This window comes from Mastigoproctus giganteus, chromosome 6 (genome assembly GCF_048544385.1).
Source record: "Mastigoproctus giganteus isolate SK-2022 chromosome 6, ASM4854438v1, whole genome shotgun sequence".
NCBI lineage: Eukaryota > Metazoa > Arthropoda > Arachnida > Uropygi > Thelyphonidae > Mastigoproctus > Mastigoproctus giganteus.
The window spans coordinates 105064561-105090242 of NC_143580.1; the positions used below are offsets into that span (position 1 = coordinate 105064561).

The 25682-nt window shown below is 38.8% G+C and overlaps 1 protein-coding gene across 1 annotated transcript in view; it reads right to left on the minus strand.

Moving 5' to 3' along the window:
- The window catches only part of LOC150084486 (protein kinase C-binding protein NELL1-like), a 512402-nt gene that overhangs the window by 194315 nt on the left and 292405 nt on the right, over positions 1–25682 (minus strand). Inside the window, exon 10 of the mRNA XM_090375239.1 lies at positions 9946–10025. Coding sequence (XP_090231365.1) covers positions 9946–10025 — 80 coding nt within the window. The remainder of the gene's footprint in view (positions 1–9945; positions 10026–25682) is intronic.

Genomic DNA, 25682 nt, shown 5'->3' on the forward strand with positions numbered 1-25682 from the left:
TTGGAGGATTGTTTTCTACAGCAATGTGTTTGAGGGGCAACCAGAGGGAGCAATACTCCGGACCTGATTATCAGCAGTGATTATTCATGCATTAAGAATTGCCAGATAAAGGAACCACTAGGTGACAGTGATCACAGTGTAACGATGTGGGATTTACCTAAAGTTGTAACTACCATCAAGGGTAAAGGAAAGGGTTTTTGTTTTCATAAAGGTGACTACAGTGGTCTCAGACATTTTTTTATTCTATACAATGGGAACAACTGATGTTTAAAACAGCGAATTCTAAATGGGAAGCCTACAAGGAATTAATCTTGGAACTAGGCTTTTCATACCGACTAAGAAATACTATTCAAGATTTACACCAAAATGGATGTCAGATGAACTAATGAAGCTAGTGGCAGAGAAGAAAAATGTGTGGAATGCATATAAATTATCAGGTGACACAGAAGCCTATGGCAGATATAAGCTAGTCTGTAATCAAGTCATAAAGGAGGTTAGGCAAGCGAAGGCTGAATACAAGAAATCCTTGGCAAAGGACGCAAAGAAAAACAACAAAGAGAGTTCTTTACTTATGTAAACTCTTGAAGGAAGGGGATGAATCAGATTGGTCCACTTGATGTTGGTGATTCAACTGTTGATGATCCTACCCAGAAAGCTGACAAACTGAATGGGTATTTTACATCTATATTCACACAAGAATTCTGTAAGGAGGAGGAGGAGGACAGACATTTACTAAACTAACAGGGAGCTAACTGATTTTGTAATAACGGAGAGCAAAGTGGAGGAGAAATTGTCGAAGTTAAACATAAAAAAGGCACCTCAGGTGGATGGATTCTATCCAGTTATATTGAAGGAGGCAGCAAGGTAAGTTAGCAAACCCTTACACATACTTATGAGAGCATCCTTAGATTTAGGGGGAGGACCCATGGACTGGAGATGTGCAAATGTATCCACAATTCACAAAGGGGATAATTAGCATAGGCATATGATGCAAGAAAGCAAGCTTATGCAGCATCGGCAAAAAAAAAAAAAACCACACCCATTTCACCCCTCCGTTTGTTCGAAACACCTGTCCAGCCGAGCCTTAAATTTATTTAGGCTATCAACTTCCACAACAAGGGATGGAAGTCTGTTCCACCAACCAACCACTCGCTGGCTAAAGGCAAATTTCTGCACATCTATCCTACATCTGCCTTTCCTCAATTTGAATGTATGCCCTCTCAGGTGATTATTCTGAGCAGGAGGAAGAAGAATCTCATCAGCATCAGGCATGCTCAAACCATTCAAGGCTTTATACACCTCTACCATATCACCTCGACGGTGCCTAGTCTCCAGACACTGTAATTTGCAAAACTTAAGCCTTTCTTCATAACAGCAACCCTTATGTTCCATTCACTAATCTTGTTGCCGTTCTCTGTACTCAGTCCAGCAGCACTACATCCTTCTTGAAATAAGGCCTCCAGACCTGTATACAGTTTTCAAGGTGTGGTCTGACCATTGCCTTATACAAGGTAATAATCACCTCCTTCTCCCTGCTAGATAAATTCCTGTATATCATTGACAAGAGACCATGAGCTACTCTTGCAGCCCGTCCGCACTGGTCAGAAAACATCATATCTTCCTGCACAATTACCCCCAGGTCTTTTCATTCTCTACCACTATCAGTGTCGTAACACAGAGTTGATACGTTACTCTGGAGTTACTGTTTCCCATATGTAGTACTTTACATTTGTCAATGTTAAACTTCATTTGCCATCTCTCAGCCCATCTGCTCAACCTTTCCAGATCCTGTTGCAGCAGCATACTGCCAGTAGTGTCCTTAACAACCCTGCCAACCTTTGCATCATCTGCAAACTTGGACATTAAGCTCAATATACCATTATCAATATCATATAGAAATACAGAAAACAACAATGGACAACACTGAACCCACTAATAACATTAGTCCACGATGAGCAGTGTCCATTGATTACCACTCTGTCTTTTCCCCCTCAACCATCCCTTTATATCCATAGCAGCAATTTGACTCCAATGCCACACTGCTCCAATTTGTAAAGCAGTCTTCCATGTGCAACAGTATCAAAAGCCTTTCTAAGATCCAAATATATAATATCAAGGTTATTGCATCCAGTTCTTTTGTGACTGCATCATAGTATCCAATCAAATTGGTCAGGCAAGACTTTCCCTTAACAAAACCATGCTGTGTCCGAGCTATAACTGAAGTCTTGTCTAGATGATCCTGCAGAGCTTCTTTAACCAGTGCCTCCATTAATTTTCCTGGAATAGAAGTCAAACTCACAGGTCTATAATTACTTGTGTCCGCCTTTGATCCTGCTTTTTGAATTGGGGTCACATTTGCACATCTCCAGTCTATGGGTACCTCTGCTGAGTCCAAAGAAGCTCTCATAATTATGGCTAAGGGTTTGCTTACTTCCTTTGCTGCCTCCTTTAATAACTGGATAGATCCCATCCACCCCAGTTGCCTTTTTTATGTTTATCCTCGACAATTTCTCCTCCACTTTCCTCTCAGTTATTACAAAATCATCTAGCTCACTGCCAGAGTTTACTTCACCTCTGGCATTTCCCTTCCTGAATAACTCCTCATGTGTGAATGTAGATGCAAAATACTCGTTTAGTTTGTTAGCCACCTGAGCAGGATCATCAACAGTTGAACCATCAATATCCAGTGGACCAATCTGATTCATCCCTTTCCTTCTAGAGTTTACATAGGTAAAGAACTCTTTTCTGTTTCTCTTTGCATCCTTTGCCAAGGATTTCTCATAATCTGCCTTTTCCTGCCTAATCTCCTTTGTGACTTGGTTACAGACCACCTTATATCTATCATAGGCTTCCATGTCACTCATTAATTTATATGTATCCCATGCATTTTTCTTCTCTGCCATATGTCTCATTAGTTAATCTGATATCCATTTAGGCCTAAACCTTGAACAATATTTCTTAGTTGGTATGTAAAGCCTAGTAGCTTCCAAGATAAATTCTTTGAATGCTTCCCATTTTGAATTTGCTATTGGTAACATCATCAGATGGTCCCACTGTTCAGAATTTAAATGCTCTCTCAGGACATTGTAGTCGCCTTTACGAAAGCAAAAACCCTTCCCTTTACCCCTGATGGTAGTTACCTCTTTGAGTAAATCCCACCTCAGCACACTGATCACTGCCACACAGTGGTTCCTTTATCAGTAGTGAAGAATCACTACTGAAAATCAGATCAAGAGTATTACTCCCTCTAGTTGCCTCCCAACATGTAAAACACAATCATCCAATAAATTCACAAAAGCCTTGTTAGTGTGTTAGTGACCAACCCACAAATTTCAGTCAATATCTGGGAAATTAAAATTCCCCCATTACAACACTCTGATTTACTGGCCCACTATTTCCCCGTACAGTTTCTTATTATACTCATCAAAGCATTAGGCCTATAGCACACTCCTACTCTCAATTTTGATCTCCCAATGCTTATGTCACACCACCAAACTTACTCACCACTGTACTGTCCAGCGATGTGAACTGGCTTCACTTTCTTGGATTTTATGTGTTTCTTAACTAATAGCATAACCCCCTCTCCCTTCCTATCCTGTCCTGTCTATCCTTTCTGTACACATTGTACTCCCCAAATTCCAGTTCTGCATTCCTTATATCTGTGCGACACCACATCTCTGATATCACAACAATATCTGCCTGTTCCAAAATGTGTTACAAAACATTATCTGAAAGTTTTATAAAAGCGTAAACTTTTATTCATCTTTCTGATAATGTTATAACTTGGAATTTTTTCTTGGATCTGAGTAAACCAACTGTTTCACAGGTTTTACATCTCAGTTTTTATTTTTCATTAAGTGGCATTTGATTTTTAAGCAATTTTTTTTTCCTACTCCCAACAGTCAGGCAGATCCTGATTCTCAGGGTAAATTTACATTGCACTGAAGCTACTGCTTAATCTATGGCTACATCATAGTTGTTTTTATTTCCTTAAATTTTATTTATTTTTTTGAAAATTTCAGAGCTACATTCACCATCAGAACTGTACATGCTGCAATGTTATGTCCTCTGGTTGTGTCAAAATTGTGTTAAACTTTGTTTGGTTTTTAACTCTTCTGCAGATTGTCATTAAAAATAAGATATTGTTTTGTTCATTCTGATGCAAGAAAAACTGAATTTAAAAAAAAAAATGCAATATTCTCATAAACCTCACTAGACAACTGCAGCCAACTTAGACAATACACATCCTTCAGGTAATACATTTCGCCTTCTGCAGCAACTCTATTCCACTTTTGTTCATTATGTACATAGACAAAAGCCACTTTCCAGGAGAGTGAGTATATTATGAATATTCTATAGTTCCACACTATTTGATATCATGTTAATGAATGGGTAGAATGAGCATGGAATCTGTTTCGGGGTCTGGACTGGAATTCCAAATTTATCAGTAACATGAAATAATATGAACTAACAGGACATATTATACACCATACCTACCGTGTTTATTTTTTTAATAACGTTTTTGGAAAAACATATGCCTCAAAAACATTTTGGTAATGTTTTTGGAAAAACATTACCAAAATTTAGGTTTCAAAGTTTGACATTCTTGTTTTCCAATGATATAACAATTTACAAGGAGTGGTATGAAAGTAATGTCTCCTATTTTTCCACCTCAGAAAATTGATTTCCTACGTCTATGCCTTTTACATCAATTAATCCTCAATCATTAATAAACAGAAATTTTCCCACAAATGTTTCCATTTTCTATGCACTTCTGCCATCTCTGATTCAGACACTGTATTCCAATCTTGTAAAAGACTCTTGCTCTGGAGGGCTTTGCAAACACTGTGCTTGAGCTGGTAATTGTTAGCAAAATGGGTTCCACAGAGTGCATTGCTCAGTGGGTCAAAGAGGTGATAGTTGGAAGGTGCAAGATCTGGACTATGAGTTTGTTTGTTATTTGGTTTTTAGGAGCATTAGCAACTAAGGCCATATTGCTCTGGGGATATGCGGTGGTCATTCCCTGACCTTTCCGCATCCTCTGTATTTCGTGGTCATGGGCTCGAACCCCGGTTTAATCAAGAGGCATGTGTTACTCACTGCTGCTCCTGCCCACCTGGTTATGGAGGCGCCTCCGGACTATGAGAGGGATGAGGAACGTTATGGATGCGGGCTTTCAACGTTTTCACATATCGATCTGAGTTAATTGTGGTGTCACACCTGAAGTCCACAAGACCCCCATCTTTGTCCCAAAATACTGCCTGCCGCCATGACTTTACCAAACAGAAAGCTATCTTTTGAACTACTTGTGTGGTGAATTTTGATGGTGTCACTCCATCGACTATCTCTTCATTTCAGAGTCATAACAGTGGACCCAGGTTTCGTCACTTGGGACTATGCATGAAGAAAAACTCTCCATCACTCTCATAGCACTGGAGAAGTTCCATACAGATGACGACTTTTGGGGCTTCTTGTGCTCATGTGTCAGCATTTTGAGGACTCACCTACCACAACCCTTGTAGCCTAGTTCCTTTATACTGGTTATCACAGCAGGCTTCCCTATACCTACTGCATCGCACAATTTGTGTGTTGTGATGAGGCAGTCCTCTTTTGATCAGCATGTCAATATGGCTCTCGTTGTCTGTTGTACTGATGTTACTGGCCGGCCACAATGGGGCTTGTCAACAGTGTCACTTTCCAAACTCTTAAAGTGTCTTACCCAATGCTTAACTGTATTCACATCTACAGTATTATCAGCATAAACATTTTTGAGGCATGTATGGATTTCAATAGGCGTCACTTCTTCCTTGGTAAGAAATTCAATCGCCACTCTTTGCTTGATATGAATATCTGTAGCATCCACCATTTTGAACTACTGTGTGCTGCACTCATGTAGCACATGGATAGTTCAAAATGGTACTGTGACGATCACAGCACCACTCAGTATGGTGAAACTAGAGACCACTCAGTGATACATGAGATGATCTATGGTGCCACATTTGAAAGAAAATAAATTAGGAGGCATTACTTTTGTACCAGTCATCATAAATAAAATGCATAGATATGAATGAAAGAAGTGGGGTTTTTTAGATTAATAAGTGGAAAGCATTTGAAATTTATTTGCGTGCACACACACACACACTGTTTATATAGTACTTATAATAAAATAAATAAAATTCAATATACTTAATGAGATTTTAAAAAACACTCAAAACAACAAAGTTTATAATTAAATCCATTTAAAATTCAATACTAAAAATACACTGTTAGTGACCTAAGAATTGAAGACAATCTTTCCTGGTCACCAACTAAATTTCTTTAATAATTTTAACTATTGTTAAAATAGATGAAACTAGATGACATTCTGTTATTAAGATGCAAATAATACATTAAATGTATATGAACCAAGCTATTATATTAAAATATCTAGATTATAATTTTAAAATGTTATGCATATTAAGATACATATATATGTATAATTTTCAGAAGCAAGTCTGGATATTTTAATATAACAATGTGGTTGTAAGTTATATACATTCCAAAAAAAGCATATAACAGCATAAATGGAATGTTTTTCCTCCCTACTATTCTACAATGCTCAGCAATCACAACAAAGCTTGGAGACTGAACATGGCATGCTTAAACTCAAATGCTGAACTAAACCCAGACAGGTGGATACTCTACCACCTTTTCTTTCTTTTTTCCTCTCCTCTTTTGATTTTTTTTTCTTTGTTTTGCACTGACTATATGGATTGTGTTAAATACTTGAATATCCTTGCTATTTAATTGGATAAACTTTACAGATACTGGAAGACGAAAACCTAACACTTGAATAGAATGTTAAAGAATTGTCATATGTTATCAGTAAGAAATTTCTAAGAATTAAGTCTGTAGTATATCTAAAAATATATTATACCAAACTTTGCATGCAGAAGAATTAAGAATGATATATACATTGTGTCTCAAAAATATTGGTACAAACGTTTAGGGGTGGTAGGTAACATCTAATGGAATATGAATCGCATAGGAACCCATAACTGGAAACGTCACCGTAAGTCGGTAGACAGTGCAGTAGTCGCCACACGAAGAGTGCATCGATATACAAACTGTAAGCTGGCCGAAATGCACCTAGTGTATGGATTAGCAGAGGGCAATGGACGAGCCGCTCAACGAATTTATGGAGAACACTTCCCAGACAGACATGTACCATACCACCGTTTGTTTGTGTGTGTGCATCAAAATTTGTGCAATTATGGGTCATTGAGAGGTAACAGGAATAGTGCGGGCAGACCACGTTTGATGTGAACTCCCGCCATAGAAGAAAGTGTATTGAATGCCGTCCAGAATAATCCTACTACCAGCACACTGGCCGTTGCTTCTGCCTTAGGAGTGTCTCGTTGCAGTGTACAGTGTGTCTGGCACGACAATTCCTTACACCCCTTTCACCTCCAAAGGGTTCAGTTACTGCTCCCCCAAGATATCCTGCACATGTGGCTTTTGCGCAGTGGTTTCTCCAAGAAAGTGTTCAAGACTTGAATTGTCCAGCCTATGTTTTGTTCACAGATGAGGCTTATTTCACTTGGGAAGGCTTATTCAATCAGCACAACGCTCATGTGTGGGCTCAAGACAACCCACACGGTGTGTGCCCCCATGTGGCACAACATAGCTTCGCAATAAATGTGTGGGCAGGTATGGTCGGTGACTGCTTAGTCGGCCCATACCTGATACCATCCCACATGAACTCCGCTAAATATCGATCTTTCTTGAACAAGTTCTACCAGGGTTACTTGATGATGTTCCAGCAAATGTGAGACGCAACATTTGGTTTCAACATGAGCGCCTGCCCATTATGGAAGGTGTGTTCGTGACCATTTGAACAGGCATTTTTGTCGTCAATAGATTGGCCGTGGTGGACACGTTGCCTGGCCCCCACGCTCACCTGATTTATTGAGCCTTGATTTCTTTCTGTGGGGGGCCGGCCCCTCAAATCTATCGTGTATGAATCGCCTGTGGAGATGGAAATGGATCTCGTGGCAAGACTCGTCTGCACTGCTGCTACTGTCAAAGAAACTCCAGGTGTGTTCAACCTTGTCTGCCAATCCATGCTGCGTCGGTGTCACGCATGCATCACGTCTCATGGTGGAACCTTCGAGTATCTGTTGTAATATCATGAAATGCATCCATCTCTTACTCCACTGTTAATATTATGTCAAATAAATGTTTGCCACTAATTACTATCTTGTGTCATTTCTGCTTCTTGTGCCTCTGCTACTACTTTCCCCGTGATGTTTCCGGTTATGGGTTCCTATGCGATTCACATTCCTTTAGATGTTGCCTACCTGCCCTAAACATTTGTACCAATATTTTTGAGACACCCTGTATATTGTGTAACCAAAAATTTGATGCTTACTGTTATATTTTTGTGATACTTTGCTAAATTTTGACATAATTTTTGGTAATGTGTGATACTTAAGCCTATAGGTAGTACTGCTCTTTTTTTTTTTTAATAATTATGTAATTACATCATATGTAAATATGCAGTAATTTAAAAAACAGTTGTCCTCATTTTAATATTGCAACTGCATTTTTTGGCATCATGTAATGCTGTTTTGCTGAGATAAAAAAAAAGTGCCTTTAGAAATCAGACATGGTCAATCATCCTCAGACAGGACCCACAGTTTCAATCTGCAGAGCAACAGCATCTCTACAAGCAGATATAATAACCACAAATTCTAAAGAATAATTTTAGATTCAGAAAATCCTTGGGCTACCTATGAACAAGAATGGTGGCTGTTATAACGCATCTGATTTGCTATAATGCAAATCAGAACAGATAATCAACTAATTATGTCTTCATTAGTTGATCACTGTTTAATTTGAAAATTTCAAAAACTTGATTTAATTTAATTTGAAAATTTCCTTCAAGATAAGATAAATGCACCTAGCATTTACCTTACTGCAGGATCCCCTGCCACTCTGAATCAGAATATTTGCTGTTCTTACCATCATCAGTTCATCCCACTGCACACAATTTAAAAACTGTCTGAGACCTCTGTAGTCACCCTTACAAAAGCAAAAGCCTTTCCCTTTACAATATTATGTCTTTAATTAAATTTCACATTAGTACATTGTGATCGCCACCACCCAGTGAGTATTTTACCTGCAGATTACATGAAGAATCATTGCTGAAAATTAACTCTTTCCTTGTTCTTCTTGCATCTGGGACATATAGAAAGAGCCGATATATTACTATCGTGGACTTCTGGAGAAAGTTTTGAATACATATCACAGTCAGTACAATAAACCAAAGTATCACTCACAGAAAGATCATCTTCAGCAGTTTCCTGATTAGTCATGGAATTCTATGTCATAATATTCTTATCAGATCTAGTTCTCATTAATTTCTTATTAAAAATTTCAGGAAATTATAATATACACAATTATTCAGCTTATTATAAATAGTACTACATAAACATCATAGTTGTTTTAGTAGCACCAAATTGCAATTCGTAACGATATCTAAAATAACTATTATATATAGTACTATTTATTTTAAGCTGAATGCTCTAAAACTCCACAAAGAAATGTTTACCTACACAGTTGGTGTCAAAATTACTGCTAGCCACAGCTGTTTATACAGCCAGGAGTAACTTCTGAAATACCCATTTGATTTAAAAACCGAATCCAAATATGTGATCAGTATAATAAACACTACACAATGAAATAAAATTTAGAATACAAATAAATATGAAAAAGTGACTAGAATTCACCAAAATCTCAATCAGCTTATCTGTAACTAAAAATAAGCATGCGTGACCTAAATCACATCAAACCTTGTAAATAAATCCAATGATTCCTGGTGGTGGAGAATAGTTCTACAGGTTACCATTAGGACTATGTTAAATGATTTATACAAGAACTTTTATAGTACAATTTACAACTTACTTTACATTCACACTGCACACACTGCTTTGGGCTAACTTGTTCACCATGATCATAAAGCACTCCACGAAGAAGACACTGCTCTGAGAACAAAAAATAAATAAATATATAAATAACAATAATAATACATATATTAAAAAATTAGCACATTACCTGCAATGTAAAGATAAAAGTAAAGTATGTATACTTTTATATAGAACAGAAATTCTTAATGGTTATCAAATGCCATTGTCTTTCAATTAAACATTATTCATTAACCACTATGATTGTGGTTAATGAGAGTAGTCAGTATATGCTACTTTGACAAATATAGAAAAATGAAAAAGATATGCTGAGAAGTGATAATTGAAGTTTAACATTGACAAATGCAAGGTACTGCATAATGGGTAGCAGTAATACCAGAATACAATTCTGTGGTACCAAACCCAGTGTAGTGGAAAATGAAAAATGCCTGGGAAGTAACTGTGTAATCAGACATTTTGTTCTCTGTGCTGTGCAGATAGACTGCTAGGACAGATCTTGGGAGGTTTTTGCCAATGATATACAGAGATTTTGCCAAAAGAGATAAGGTGATTGTCCATTGTATGAGATGTATGGTGGAACGAGGTAGATCTGTTGGGAGAGGTGCACACAAGAATATGAGTTTAGTGAAAGAGAACAAAAGGGTGCTCTTACCAAAAAAAAAAAAAAAAACACAATGATATGATATTAGCAGTGACAATATAATGCAAGAAAGCCAGCTTATACAGCACCAGCCAAAAAATAAAAAAAAACAACTTCCACAACAACAACAGATGGCAGTTTGTTCAGCAATCAACCACCTGCTGGCTATAGGTGAACTTCTGCACATCTATTCTGCAACCCTCCTTCCTCAATTTGAATCTCTGCCACCCTCATCTGTGCACTTTGAGCAAGAGGAAGAATCTCATCAGCACTGAGCTTTTTCAACCCATTCAAAGCCTTAAACAACTCAATCAGATCACTTCACAGGTGCTTAGTCTCCAGATGTTGCAATTTGCAGACCCGCATCCTTTCTTGGTAATAGCACCCCCTTGTTTCCCTCACCAATCTTGTTGCCCTTCTCTGTACTCATTCTAACAGCTTTACATCCTTCATAAAATGAGGCTTCCAGACCAAGTAGACAGTACTCAAGATGTGGCCTGACCACTGCCTTATACAATGGGATAATCACCTCCTTATCCCTGATAGTAAAATTCTTGTATATCATTGAAAAACCCAATGAGCTATCCTAGCAGCCTGTTTGCATTGCTCAGAGAACTTCATATCCAACTTCAGTTCTACAAATTGCAGCATCTGGAGACTATGTACCTGCGAGGAGATCTGATTGAGATGTTTAAGGTGTTGGATGAATCAAGTAAACTCAATGTTGATGGAATCCTTCCTCTTAGTCAGACTAGACACATGAAAAGCCATAAATTCAAATTGAAGGAGGATGGCTGCAGAGTGGATGTGCAGAAATTTGCCTTCTGCCAGCAGGAAGTTTATTGTTGGAACAAATTTCCATCTAGTGTTGTGGAAGTTGGAGTAGTTTCAATAAATAAATTCAAGGAAGAACTAGACAGACTATTAAAGAGGAGACTGAGATTATATAGGAGGGTTTTTTTTTTTGGCTGCTTGCATCATTTGCCGCTTTAAAAAATACTACTCTATTATTAATAAATAAAATAGCTATATGAAAAGTTGTAATACAATAATTTGAATAGCATTAGCTAAATCTACATGATGAAAATGATTGTCAAAATGCGCTTCCTATATTTATGAGTGAACTCATTCAATGAAAACTGATAAAAATTAATGAAAGCAATGGTTATTATGCATTAATTCCAATTATTTGCTTTACACATTGACTAACACTCACTGGTTATCTAAATAAAAATAATAACAAATTATTATTCTTTTCTATTTATGTACTTTATACAGCAACATGTAAACTATTGGCAATAATAATTATATGGGAAATATAATACACAATCTCAAGAGTCATGCAACCGTAAGTTTAAAGGTGTCATGGATTTAACCCCTCTTCTCCCTTCATCCTCTTGATATAGTTGCAAGGTCTACTGGCTAATTAACATGATTAATTTTATGTTATTGGAAATGCCCAAAATCCAGTAATTTCTAGTAGTTACCAGTTTGTGTTTGCATTAAAATCAGAAAAGAGACAAGTGCAAAAAGGTAAGTAATGATAATATATTGCTTCATTTATTTTCCAAATATTAAACAAGGGTGCAGGAGGACATATCTGCTATTTCTGGGAACATATATTATATTCCAAACACAGTTAATATCCCTCTGTATCCTTGTTCAAAAATCAGAAAAGAGGTAACTGGATAGCGCAACAAAAGAAGCACTAATAATTTCCTGCTTCGTTCACTTTTATGATTTTTAAACAAAGACAGGTGGGGATACATCTGCTATCCAACAAGGCTGTCTGAGTAACATATTCATTTTATTTTGAATATTATCAATATGTTACCCATACAACCTTTTGTGTTTGAATTAAAATCAGAAAAGAGATAATCAGACTGTGCATAAAGGGAAGCAATGATAATTTCCTGCTTCAATTTTTGATTTTTAAATAAGGCCATAGATTTAAAATTTTCCTTTAATTGTATTAGTGATATAATGCAAGGGAGCCATAGGTTTTTGATACTCTAGCAAAAAAAATCTATAAGAAAATACAAATTACATGCTTCCGTCCTCATGTAGGTTCCAGCTGACCATTGAATTTCTTCAAACTATCAGCCTCAACTACCCTGTGGAGGCAACTTGTTCCTGTAATCAACAACTGACTAGCTAAAAGAAAACCTCCTACAATCTAATTATTATTTTATTAATCTAAACCTCTTCCCCTGTAATTTGAATTCATGGTCCCTAGTTAGGGAATTCTTTATAACAGGAGAAATTCCACTTTCCTTCATTTTACTAACCCCTCTCAGAACCTTACAAACCTCAATCCGGTCCCCTCTAAGGTGCCTGGTTACCAAACTCTGTAACCCACATATTCCAAGTCTTTCCTTGTATGGTCTTCCTTTTCCCGACCTCACCATGTGAGTTGCTTGTCTTTGGACCCTTTCAAGAAGCTCAATGTCTTTTTTTAAGATGGTCATACGTACATGGACACAGTGTTCCAAATGTGGCCTTACAACTGCTTTATAGAGTGGGATTATAAACTCCACCACATCTCTACAGGACATTGTTCAATAAATCACCAATAGGACTTCATGGGCTTTAGTGGCCACCTGTTTATACTGCTCAGAAAACTTCATATCTCCCTGTATTGAAACTCCCAGATCCCTGTCTTACTTTACTGTTTTTAATTCAACCTCATCAAGTGTGCAAGTTATTTTGGGATTGCTATTTTCCATGTGTAAGACCTTACATTTTGCTGAATTAAAAGACAACTATCACTTTTCTAACCATCCTTGAATCCTGTTCAGGTTGTTGTTGTTGGTGGTATAGAGCTTAATGACAAGGGCTACTGAGGCCAAATTTCTGTTCAGGTCATCCTGAAGGAACACTGCTTGGCACTAATCATTAACAACTCCCAATCTTTACATCACCTGCAAATTTTGATATCAAATAGCAAGACCTCTCTTTGTTGATTCTGTTTATGAAAACCAAAAACAACAGGGGGCCAAGAACTGATCCCACAAGGATCAGCTCTAGGACCACTGTTGAGAAAAGTATTTGCAAATGCAATTATCATATGGGTTTTTAGTTATGCAATGTAAATAGCCAATGAAGGATTATAATGAGACTTTAAAGTACTGTCTGAATTTACTGAAGTTAATTATATAGTGATGGCTTAATTCTAAATCAGTACTCACATTCCTCCAGAGCAGAGAGGCGAGTACTGGTAAAATTAAACTATCGCTAGCAATGTAATTGCTAGCGATAGCTTAATTTTACCAGTCTTTGGACCCTTTCAAGAAACTCAATGTCTTTTTTTAAGATGGTCATACGTACATGGACACAGTGTTCATTTATGTTATATTGCTAGCAATGTAACATAAATTAACTAGCAAATTAACATCAGCAATGTAAACAGTTAAATGACTGTAAAAAGTAATAAACTGAATGAACTGAAAGTCATCACCCATGTTGACTAAATCTACTACCTTATATTTAATAAGCTTCTTAACTAAGAGCATAACCCTTCTTGTCCTTCCTGTATACATTGTACTCCCCATATTCAAATTCAGCATCATTTATGTCTGAGTGACATCATGTCTCCACGATCTCTACAACGTCTGCATCTGATGACTTAATCAGTACTTCAAATGCAACAAATTTATTTACAATGCTCCTAGCATTACTGTACATGCACATTTTCTTACTCTTAGTTACTCTTACACAGCCCGTGTATTCACTAGTTCCAAGATGACCCACAGCAAAGCCTGAAATCCCCAACACCTCACTTTCCAGCTGATATATTTTCCAATAGAAGAAGTACATGAATCGCCTTCACCACTACTGGCAAGCTCTAGTTAATCTGTGTATCCCTCAGCCCAATCTAGCAGTTTCTGACCCACCTATCACTGCCTCGATAGCATCTGCAAATATTCTTGCACCCCTTCTATTTAAGGGTATTCCATCCCTGTAAAAACAGTATATCCTGTTAAACAAGCACAAACCACTCTGAGAAAAATTCTACCTCATTATCCATGCACAGCCCATCCAGAGCAGAATTAACTGACAAAGCTCTCAAGATGTACTCCCTCCTATCATGTCTGGGCAGAATTTCAGAGCACTTTCAAATTCAATCCTAACTCGCAACCTTTTCCCAACTTTGCCCTGGACATGCTAAGTAAGTCCTCAGATCTCCTACTCATAATATCATTAGTGCCAACATGTACAACAATGTCACCTTTTGTGCTGTTAAAAGACAATATCCGATTTAAAACATCATCTAATTTTGCCGCTAGCAAATTACCCTGGTCCTATTCCACCTATCTTCTTGCACAACATATTTCCCATTTTCGTGACAATGGAGCACCAACAATAATCATCCCCTTTGGGACCAGTGTATTCTGCATTGGAGATTGCTGCTGTTGCCTGATGCACATGTGTGAGCTCTAGCATTGAGTTGGACAGCTGAGAGCTTGATGGGCCCCAAATTTAGTTCCTTCAAGGGCATCTACCCTACTCTTCAAACTCTCATAAATGACAATCAGAATGCTGAACTGGCAGCTAATAGCTTCATGCTCTCTGCACCTAACACACACAAGGACATCCCCTTTGGCTGAATCATGTTCTGTTGCAGGAAGATTGGCATTACCTGCATCACCTGGTCTGTGACGTCATCACAGACATGCTCTCAGATATGCCAGACAAGCTGTACTTGCTACCTGTACGCTAAAACGCTAATGGAACTGATATTCGGGTGACATTCAAGTCAAGTAGACCCAATTGGAACAGGACCAGGGTATGTCTGCCAGGGGCAAAGGTTGATGATGTTGTAGAGCGAATATCATCTTTTAAGGGCACAAAAGGTGATATAGTTGTACACGTTGGCACTAATGATATTAAGAGTAGGAGACCGGCAGAATTACTTAACAAGTACAGGTCACTGTTGAACAAAAGCCGAGAATTAGGGTTGAATTTGAAAGTGTCTGCAATTCTGCCCAGACACGATAGGAGGGAGTATATGATGAGAGCCTTGTCGATCAATTCGGCCCTGGAAAGATTGTGCAAGGCTCAAGGGGTAGAATTTTTTTCAGCCTGGACTGTACTTGTTAACAGGAGAGATTGCTTCTACAGGGATGGGATACACTTAAATAGAAAGGGTGCAAGAATATTTGCTGATGCTATCGAGGCAATTTTAGGTGGGTCGGAAAACTGCTAGCTTGGGAGGAGACAAAGACCAATAGATTGACAGTAGCCACTGGCAGAGGTGAAAGAGATTCTTGCACTGCTTCTATTAGAATGAGCAGAAGCCTGAAAAACAAAATGCATGATATTTCAGAGACTGCTGGGAGCCATTGTAGTACAAGTAAACACATGGGTTGTGTTAGGGTAGCTAAGAATAGAAACAGGTGCAGGTATACTTGCGTGTACACCAATGCTAGGAGTTTAGTAAATAAATTTGATGAATTTGAGGTATTGCTCAAAACATCAATGGCAGATATTGTTGGGATATCAGAGACGTGGTGTCACACAGATATAAGGGATGCAGAACTGGAATTTGGGGAGTACAACGTCTACAGAAAGGATAGACAGGATAGGAAGGGGGGAGGGGTTATGCTATTAGTTAAGAAACACATAAAAACCAAGGAAGTGAAGCCAGTCGACATCGCTGGACAGTGCAGTGTTGAGTCAGTTTGGTGTGACATAAGCATTGGGAGATCAAAATTGAGAGTAGGAGTGTGCTATAGGCCTAATGACTCTGATGAGTATAATAAGAAACTGTACAGGGAAATAGAGTGGGCCAGTAAATCAGAGAGTCTTATAATGGGAGATTTTAATTTCCCAGATATTGACTGGAATTTGGGGGGCTGGTCACTCACACACTAGCAGGGCTTTTGTGGATTTATTGGATGATTGTTTTCTACATCAGCATGTTCAGGAGGCAACTAGAGGGAGTAATACTCTTGATTTGATTATCAGCAGTGATTCTTCATGCATTAAGAATCTGCAGATAAATGAACCACTAGGTGGCAGTGATCACAGTGTGCTGAAGTGGGATTTACTCAAAGAGGTAACTACCATTAGGGGTAAAGGGAAGGGTTATTGATTCCGTAAAGGCGACTACGATGGACTGAGACAGTATTTAAATTCTATACAGTGGGACCAACTGATGATGTTACCAACAGCAAATTCAAAATGGGAAGCATTCAAAGAACTTATCTTGGAAGCTACTAGGCTTTACATACCAACTAAGAAATATTGTTCAAGGTTTAGGCCAAAATGGATGTCAGATGAACTAATGAGGCATATGGCAGAGAAGAAAAATGCATGGGATACTTACAAATTAACACATGACACAGAAGCCTATGATAGATACAAGTTGATATTCAACCAAGTTACAAAGGAGGTTAGGCAGGCGAAGGCAGATTACGAGAAATCCTTGGCAAGGGATGCAAAGAAAAACAGCAAAGAGTTCTTTACTTATGTAAACTCTAGAAGGAAGGGGATGAATCAGATTGGTCCACTTGATATTGATGGGTCAACTGTTGATAATCCTGCTCAGGTAGCTAACAAACTAAATGAATATTTTGCATCAACATTGACACATGAGGAGTTATTCAGCGAGGGGAATGCCAGAGGTGTATTCAACTCTAGCAGTAAGCTACAGAATCTTGAAATAACTGGGAGTAAAGTGGAGGAGAAACTGTGGAGGAGAAATTGGAGCAGTGTGGTATTGGAGTCAAATTGCTGCTATGGATAAAGGGGTGGTTGAGGGGAGAAGACAGAGTGGTAATCAATGGACACTGCTCATCATGGACTAATGTTATTAGTGGAGTCCCTCAGGGCTCAGTGTTGGGTCCATTATTGTTTTCTGTATTTATAAATGATATTGATGATGGTATATCAAGCTTAATGTCCAAGTTTGCAGACGATACAAAGGTTGGCAGGGTTGTCAAGGACACTACTGACACTATGCTGCTGCAACAGGATCTGGAAAGGTTGAGCAAATGGGCTGAGAGGTGGCAAATGAAGTTTAACATTGACAAATGTAAAGTACTACACATGGGAAACAGCAACCCCAGAGCAACGTATCAACTCTGTGGTACTACACTGACAGTGGTAGAGAATGAAAGGGACTTGGGGGTGGTTGTGCAGGCAGATATGAAGTTCTCTGAGCAGTGCAGACGGGCTGCAAGAGTAGCTCATGGAGTATTGTCAATGATATACAGGAATTTTTCCAGCAGGGATAAGGAGGTGATTATTCCCTTGTATAGGGCAATGGTCAGGCCACACCTAGAGTACTGTATACAGGTCTGGAGGCCTCATTTCAAGAAGGATGTAGAGCTGCTGGAACGAGTACAGAGAAGGGCAACAAGATTAGTGAATGGAACAAAGGGGTGCTCTTACGAAGAAAGGCTTAAGTTTTGCAAATTACAGTGTCTGGAGAATAGGCACCAGCGAGGTGATCTGATAGAGGTGTATAAAGCCTCGAATGGTTTGAGCATGCTCAATGATGATGGGATTCTTCCTCTAGCTCAGAATAATCACCTGAGAGGGCATAAATTCAAATTGAGGAAAGACAGATGTAGGATAGACATGCAGAAATTTGCCTTTAGCCAGAGAGTGGTTGGTTGGTGGAACAGACTTCCATCCCTTGTAGTGGAGGTTGATAGCCTAAATAAGTTTAAGGCTCACTGGACAGGTATTTTGAACGAACAGAGGGGTGACGTGGAAGTGGTTTTTTTTTTTTTTTTTTTGGCTGATGCTGCATAAGCTTGCTTTCTTGCATCAAATGCCTCTACTAATGCTAATGCTAATTTCAGCGAAGTCCGGACGGTCTGTGACAGCCAAATCTGCTTGCGCCTTCATGATGGTAGGATTGTTAATAATCCTGGGTAAAACCTCCATGCACAAGCAGACTGTGGGTGACCACCCAGGTATGAACCAACGTAAGCAGGGGTAGAGTTGTGGCACCCACACCACATGAAGGAATGCTGCCCCTCTGTGTTACCAGGCAATACTAGGTGGTAGATATCTCTCATCAACCAGTGCAATACCACCACTTTGCTTATTGGAGGCTTGAAGTGGTGGAACCCATGTTTAGTCTCCAGAGCTAAGTTCAGTCAACCCTTCCCCATCTCTTCCATCATGCAGTATGACTGGTGACTTTTAAGGTTATGATTAACATCATGGTGAGATCCAATCTTCCTTACATTTTGAGAATACAGCTTTAAAATGGTGTTTGCATGCCGGTCACTAGTTAGTAACACCAGACCAAATCTATTGGTAACTCTTTAGGAGGCTGCCAGATCACTTAGTGTACAATCTTGCTACCTCGACAATGACCCCTGCATACACACTACTCAGACTCCCTCCAGTGATTGGAAGGAGTCTGAGTAGTGTGTATGCAGGGGGCATTGTAGAGGCTACATTATGTCAAGCATCTGGGTATATTCTTACTATGTGTACGCCATATCCAAAAATTTCATTACTTCATACAGCATTTCCCCCCACTTTTTTCTTACTATTGAATACACCACAAATTGTCAAACTAATAGAGTAAGCTTATCTGTGAAAAGATCTAAACCTCCCAAACACTTCCTAGTTCATTTCACAAATATACGTGGTCTCAATGATGTCCATTTCCACTTGCAGTCTGCCAAACCCCATGTACTTTTTCTGACAGAATCTCAGTTATCAGTTGATTCAACTACTGCTCATCTCAGTTCCCCAAATTATATGCTGTATGATACCTTTCGCCTCAAAGCAGTCCGAACACGTGCCGCCACCAGCCAACATCCTACTGTCCAACTTCAAACTTACAGAACCAACTTTTCATCTTCCTTGTTTATTCATTCAACTGCTGTTTTCTGGAACAACCTTCCTTCATATGTATTTTCTGAAAATTAGTCTACAGAAGTTCAAGTCTGATGTCAACAAATATCTTCTTTCATCTTCTCAACCTCCAACTCAAGCACAGTACTAAGTACTATAGGTTCTAATACCTCTCATGTTCAGGGTTTTCATAAAAAAAAAAAATCAGCATTCAATCCTAACAACTTTTTCCCAACATTGCCCTGTACTTGTAAGTCCTCAGATCTCCTATTCATAATATCATTAGTGCCAATGTGTACAACAATATCACCTTTTGTGCCCTTGAAAGATGATATCTGATTTACATAATTTACTTTTGGCACTAGCAAACATACCCTGGTCCTTTTACCCTATTGAACTATTATACTGCAATAATAGTTCAGACACAGTATGGGTTTAAGGGAAAGTCTTGTCTGACCAATTTTATTAGATACTATGTGGTCAAAGAGGAACTGGATGAAAAAATAATTTTGAAATCATATACTTGGATTTTAGGAAAGCTTTTGATACTATTGCACATATGATATATACAGATTAATGATATATAGTAATTTTGCTAGCAGAGACAAGAAGGTGATTATCACCTTGTATAAAGCAATGGTCAAGCCACACCTTGAGTACTGCATACAGGTCTGGAGGACTCATTTTTGGAAGGATGTAGAGTTGCTAGAACAAGTATAGAGAAAGGCAACAAGACTGGTGAGAGGAACAAAGGGGTGCTCTTACCAAGAGAGGCTTAAGTTCTGCAAGTTGCAGCATCATGAAGAGTTATTCAGGAAGGAGAATGATGTAGGTAAAGTAAACATTGGCAGTGAGCTGGATGATTTTGTAATAACTGAGAGGAAAGTGGAGGAGAGATTGTTGAGGATAAACATAAAAAAGGCACCTGGGGTGGATGGGATCTATCCAGTTATATTAAAGGAGGCAGCAAAGGAAGTATGCAAACCCCTAGCCATAATTATGAGAGCTTCTTTGGACTCAGGGGAGGTACCCATAGACTGGAGATGTGCAAATGTAACCCCAATTCACAAAGGAGGATCAAAGGCTGACACAAGTAATTATAGACCTGTTAGTTTAACTTCTGTTCCAGGTAAATTAATGGAGGCACTGGTTAAAGAAGCACTGCAGGATCATCTAGACAAGAATTCAGTTATAGCTCAGACGCAGCATGGTTTTGTTAAGGGCAGGTCTTGCCTGACCAATTTGATTGGATACTATGATGTAGTCACAAAAGAACTGGATGCAGGGAATAACTTTGATATTATATATTTGGATCTTAGAAAGGCTTTTGATACTGTTGCACATGGAAGACTGCTGCACAAATTGGAGCAGTGTGGCATTGGAGGCAAATTGCTGCTATGGATAAGGGGATGGTTGAGTGGCAGAAGACAGAGAGTGGTAATCAATGGACACTGCTCAACGTGGACTAATGTTATTAGTGGAGTTCCTCAAGGTTCAGTGTTGGGTCCATTGTTGTTTTCGGTGTTTATGAATGATATTGATGATGGGATATCAAGTTTAATGTCTAAGTTTGCAGATGATACAAAGGTTGGCAGGGTCGTTAAGGACACTACTGACGCTATGCTGCTGCAACAGGATCTGGAAAGGTTGAACAGATGGGCTGAGAGGTGGCAAATGAAGTTTAACATTGACAAATGTAAAGTACTACATATGGGTAACAGTAACCCCAGAGCAATGTATGAACTCTGCGGTACTACACTGACAGTGGTGGAGAATGAAAAGGACCTGGGGGTAATTGTGCAGGCAGATATGAAGTTCTCTGAGCAGTGCAGACGAGCTGCAAGAGTAGCTCATGGTGTCTTGTCAATGATATACAGGAATTTTTCTAGCAGGGATAAGGAGGTGATTATTCCCTTGTATAAGGCAATGGTTAGGCCACATCTTGAGTACTGTATACAGGTCTGGAGGCCTCATTTCAAGAAGGATGTAGAGCTGCTGGAACGGGTACAGAGAAGGGCAACAAGATTAGTAAATGGAACAAAGGGTTGCTCTTACGAAGAAAGGCTTAAGTTTTGCAAATTACAGAGTCTGGAGACTAGGCACCGGCGAGGTGATCTGATAGAGGTGTATAAGGCTTTGAATGGTTTGAGCATGCTCAATGCCAATGGGATTCTTCATCTTTCTCAGAATAATCACCTCAGAGGGCATAAATTCAAATTGAGAAAGGACGGATGTCGGATAGATGTGCGGAAATTTGCCTTTGGCCAGCGGGTGGTTGGTTGGTGGAACCGACTTCCATCACTTGTTGTTGAAGTTGATAGCCTAAACAAATTTAAAGCTCAACTGGACAGGTATTTCGAACGAACGGAGGGGTGAAATGGGAGAGGGTTTTTTTTTTTTTTTTTTTTGGCTGATGCTGAATAAGCTTGCTTTCTTGCATCATATGCCTCTACTAATGCTAATGCTAATCTGGAGACTAGGCACCTGTGAGGTGATCAGGTTGAGGTGTATAAGGCTATGAATGGTTGGAGCAGGCTCAATGCTGATGAGATACTTCCACTTGCTCAGATTAAGAACCTGTGAGGGCATAGACTCAAATTTAGGAAAGAAAGGCAGTTGTAGAATAGATATGCTGAAGTTTTCCTTTAGTCAGTGGGTAGTTGATTTCTGGAACAGACTTCCATCTGATATTGTGAAAGTTGATAGCTTAAATAAATTTAAGGCTGAACTAGACAAACATTTGGAGTGACCAGATGGGTAAAATGGGAAGGTTTTTTTCCCCCCCTTTTGGCTGATGCTATATAAGTTTGCTTTCTTGCACCATATGCCTCAAGTAATGCTAATACTATTCCACCTATCCTCCTTGCACAACATATTTCCTATTTCTTTGACAATGGAGCACCAACAATAATCACCTCCTTTGGGACCAATGCATTCTGCCTTGGAAATTGCCTGATGCACAGGTGTGAGCTCTGGAAATGAGTTGATTAGCTGAGAGCTTGATGGGCTCCTATTTTAATTCCTTCAAGGTCATCTACCCTACTCTTCAAACTTTCATAAATGACTATCAGACTTAACACACACAAAGCATCCCATTTGGCTGAATCATGTCCTGTTCCAGGAAGATAGGAAAACATCGCACAAGTTGCACATTTTCCTAGGAGAAATTTTCCCATCGGTTCTTCCCCAAGCCATGGTATTCCCACTATTTTGTGCCCATTGCTTTGATGCTCTAGTCTGGGGCATGACTTCTGCTTAAATACAATTTAATTGATCAACAATGAAAATCAATAAAATTAATCAATTAACTGACAATACTACACAAACTAATAGATTCCTAAATGCAGTGATATTATGCTATTAATTTTACCTTGCACTAGCAAGTTCAATATATACCTCACACTATACAGCTACAATCACTATTTTAAATTAGCTATATCTTACTAAAAAGTAAGATTTCTCATCTAAAAAAAATTATATATATATACACACACACACACACACACACACTTTTTTTTTTTTTTTTTTATGAAAACCCCAAATGAGAGGTATTAAAACCTATAGTACTTAGTATGTACTGGAAAGACGAAAGAAGATATTTGCTGACAACAGACTTGAACTTCTGTAGACTAATTTTCAGGAAATATGTATGACGGAAGGTTGTTCCAGAAAATGACAGCTGAATGAAAAGAAAATGAAAAGTTGCTTCTGTGGGTTTGAAGTTAAACAGTAAATGCCTGTTGGCCAGTGACACCATATGTTCAGAATGTTTTGAAAGAGAGCGGGAATTATAGAAGCCAATTGATTTTTGGATCTGCCCAAGGAAATCTCTATAGAAAAGGCATGCAGCAGAAACAGAATGTCTATAAGACAGAGTGGTTAGAGATGAGTCATTGATTAACCTAACTGCCCTCTTCTGAATGGAATCTGGAAGCCTGAGAGAGGTTTTGGGGGCCAGAGCAAAAGAGAAAACCAAGTTTGTTAGATGTAGAGGAAGCAATATTTGCAATGTGCTTGTGCCAAGAGAGAGTAGAAGGCAGGGTAATTCCCAAAAGAGATTTTTAGGCAAGGTGATATAACCTTGCCTAGAAATCAGAGTATCACCAACGATAAGCATACGAGCAGAATAATCCTTTTAGCGAGATATAAGACACGATTGAGTTTTAGAAGGATTGAAATCAACTAAGTTGTCTTTGTTCCACTGGAGATCTGCATTTATGCATATCTCCAGGTTTCTATGTAGTTTAAGAGTTGCCAGTTAATTGATTTCTCAAATTTCTTAGGTCTCTCAAACTGGAAAGTGGGATGCAATGTGCTATCATCAGCAAAACTATGGATTGGATTTCCGGTCAATGGAAGGTCATTAATATGCAATAGGAAAAGAGTAGGGAAGAGAACTGAACCTTATATGACACCAACATTAGTGGAGAAGTTAAAAGACAGAGAGCCATCTACCATCATCCTCAGTGAGCAGTCAGAGAGAAAACTGGATAACCAATTACAAAAAACAGTTGGCAAACCACAAGATGGAAGCTTGTTTAGACGACCTTTATGCCAAACAATCGAAAGCCTTTAAGATGTAAAGAGCAACTGCTTGTGTTTCACCGAACTTTTCCATTGAATTAGTCCATAAATGGGTAACATAAGCCAGAATATCACTGGTGGATCGACACTGACGGAATCCATACTGGCGATCGTTGATCAGACAAAAGGTTTCTATGTAGTTTAAGAGTTGCTGGTTAATTGATTTCTATATTACTTTAGAAAGAGTAGAAGTAATTGCAATAGGACGATAATTGGATGGGAGGGATTTGTCACCCTTTTTAGGAACAGGCTGGATATGAGTAAATTTCCAAGCAGAAGGAAAAACACCTTTCAAATAAGAAAGTGAAAAAAGGTGGCAAAGAACAAGAGTAAGTTTTCGAGCACAGGTTTTCAGAACAAGTAGAGAAATACCATCAGGACCTGGAGCTTTCTTAGCATCATGATTCGTCAAAATCCTTCTGACATCCTTTTGACGGAAGACACAGGAGGCATTGAATGGAGCAGGTTGGGAATGGTGGGAGGTGTTTTACCAAGATCATTAATGCATGAGTTGGAAGAAAATAGGATGTTAGCAGGTCAGCTTTATCCTTGGCTGAAGTGACAATAGAACCATCTGGTTTTAACAGAGGTGGGAACAAAGATGGGTAAAAGTTGCGGCCAACACCTTGGCAAGCGACCAGTATGCTCAGCTGCTATTAGGGCAAGAAGCAAGTTGTTTACTCTTAGCCTGTTCAAGATCTAGTTTGGACTGATTAATGATTGTTTTACAATTGTTGCGAGCTTTAGTGTAGGCAGAAAATGAAACTGAAGAATGGGAAGCAAGCCAATTATGATATGCAACATTCTTCTCTTGAACAGCCTTAGCACATTTATTGGAAAACTAAGGTTTAAATAAAGAACAAGATTTTAAAGTGGAGTGCAGAATAAAGGATTCTGTTCCTACAAGAATAATTTCACTGACAAGATCTGAACAAACATTGACATCTGAAGTTTTGAAACAGTAATTGAACCAAGGAAGGGAAGAAAAGAAATCTCGCAGGTCATCCCATTTTGCTTCCTTGTAATGTTAAACAAGATGAGGTTGGAAATAGCCATGAGAAAGGCTCCACTGGGGAAGAGACAATCACCAAGTTTGGTTTGAGGTGCCTAAAGGTCACTTCGACCATGTACTTAGAAGGGCCGTTTGCGAGAAAAACATTAAGTGTGTTGGCAGTACAGTTAGGATTGTCCGGTATTCTGGTAGTAAATGAACAATCTGTGCAAGGTCATTAGTAATTGCAAAAGCCTCAGCCTCTCGATTAGCTGGGTCTGTGTGACTAGAAGACGGAAGCCAGCTGAAACTGTGAAAATTAAAATCACCAAAGAAAATTACCTCACTGTCAGGAAAGTTGGATTGGAGAAAGTCAAGTTGCAAAGAGAGGAAGTCAAATAGTTCCAAGTGATTAGTGGAGTTGGGAGAGTGGTAGAGCAACAGACGAATCTGACAGAATGAGGTAGAGATTTTAAGCCAGAGAAGATCGAAAAGAGGAGATTCCAAATTACCAAGTCTCTGACAGGGAATATCAGAATGGACATATGCACAAGTACCACCTTTGAGGCAAAAAGAATCATACAGCAAATAATTTGGGCAACTGAGATGAGCAGTGGGTGAATCAACCGATAATTGAAATTCTGTCAGAAAAAGTACATGGGGTTTGTTCGACTGTAAG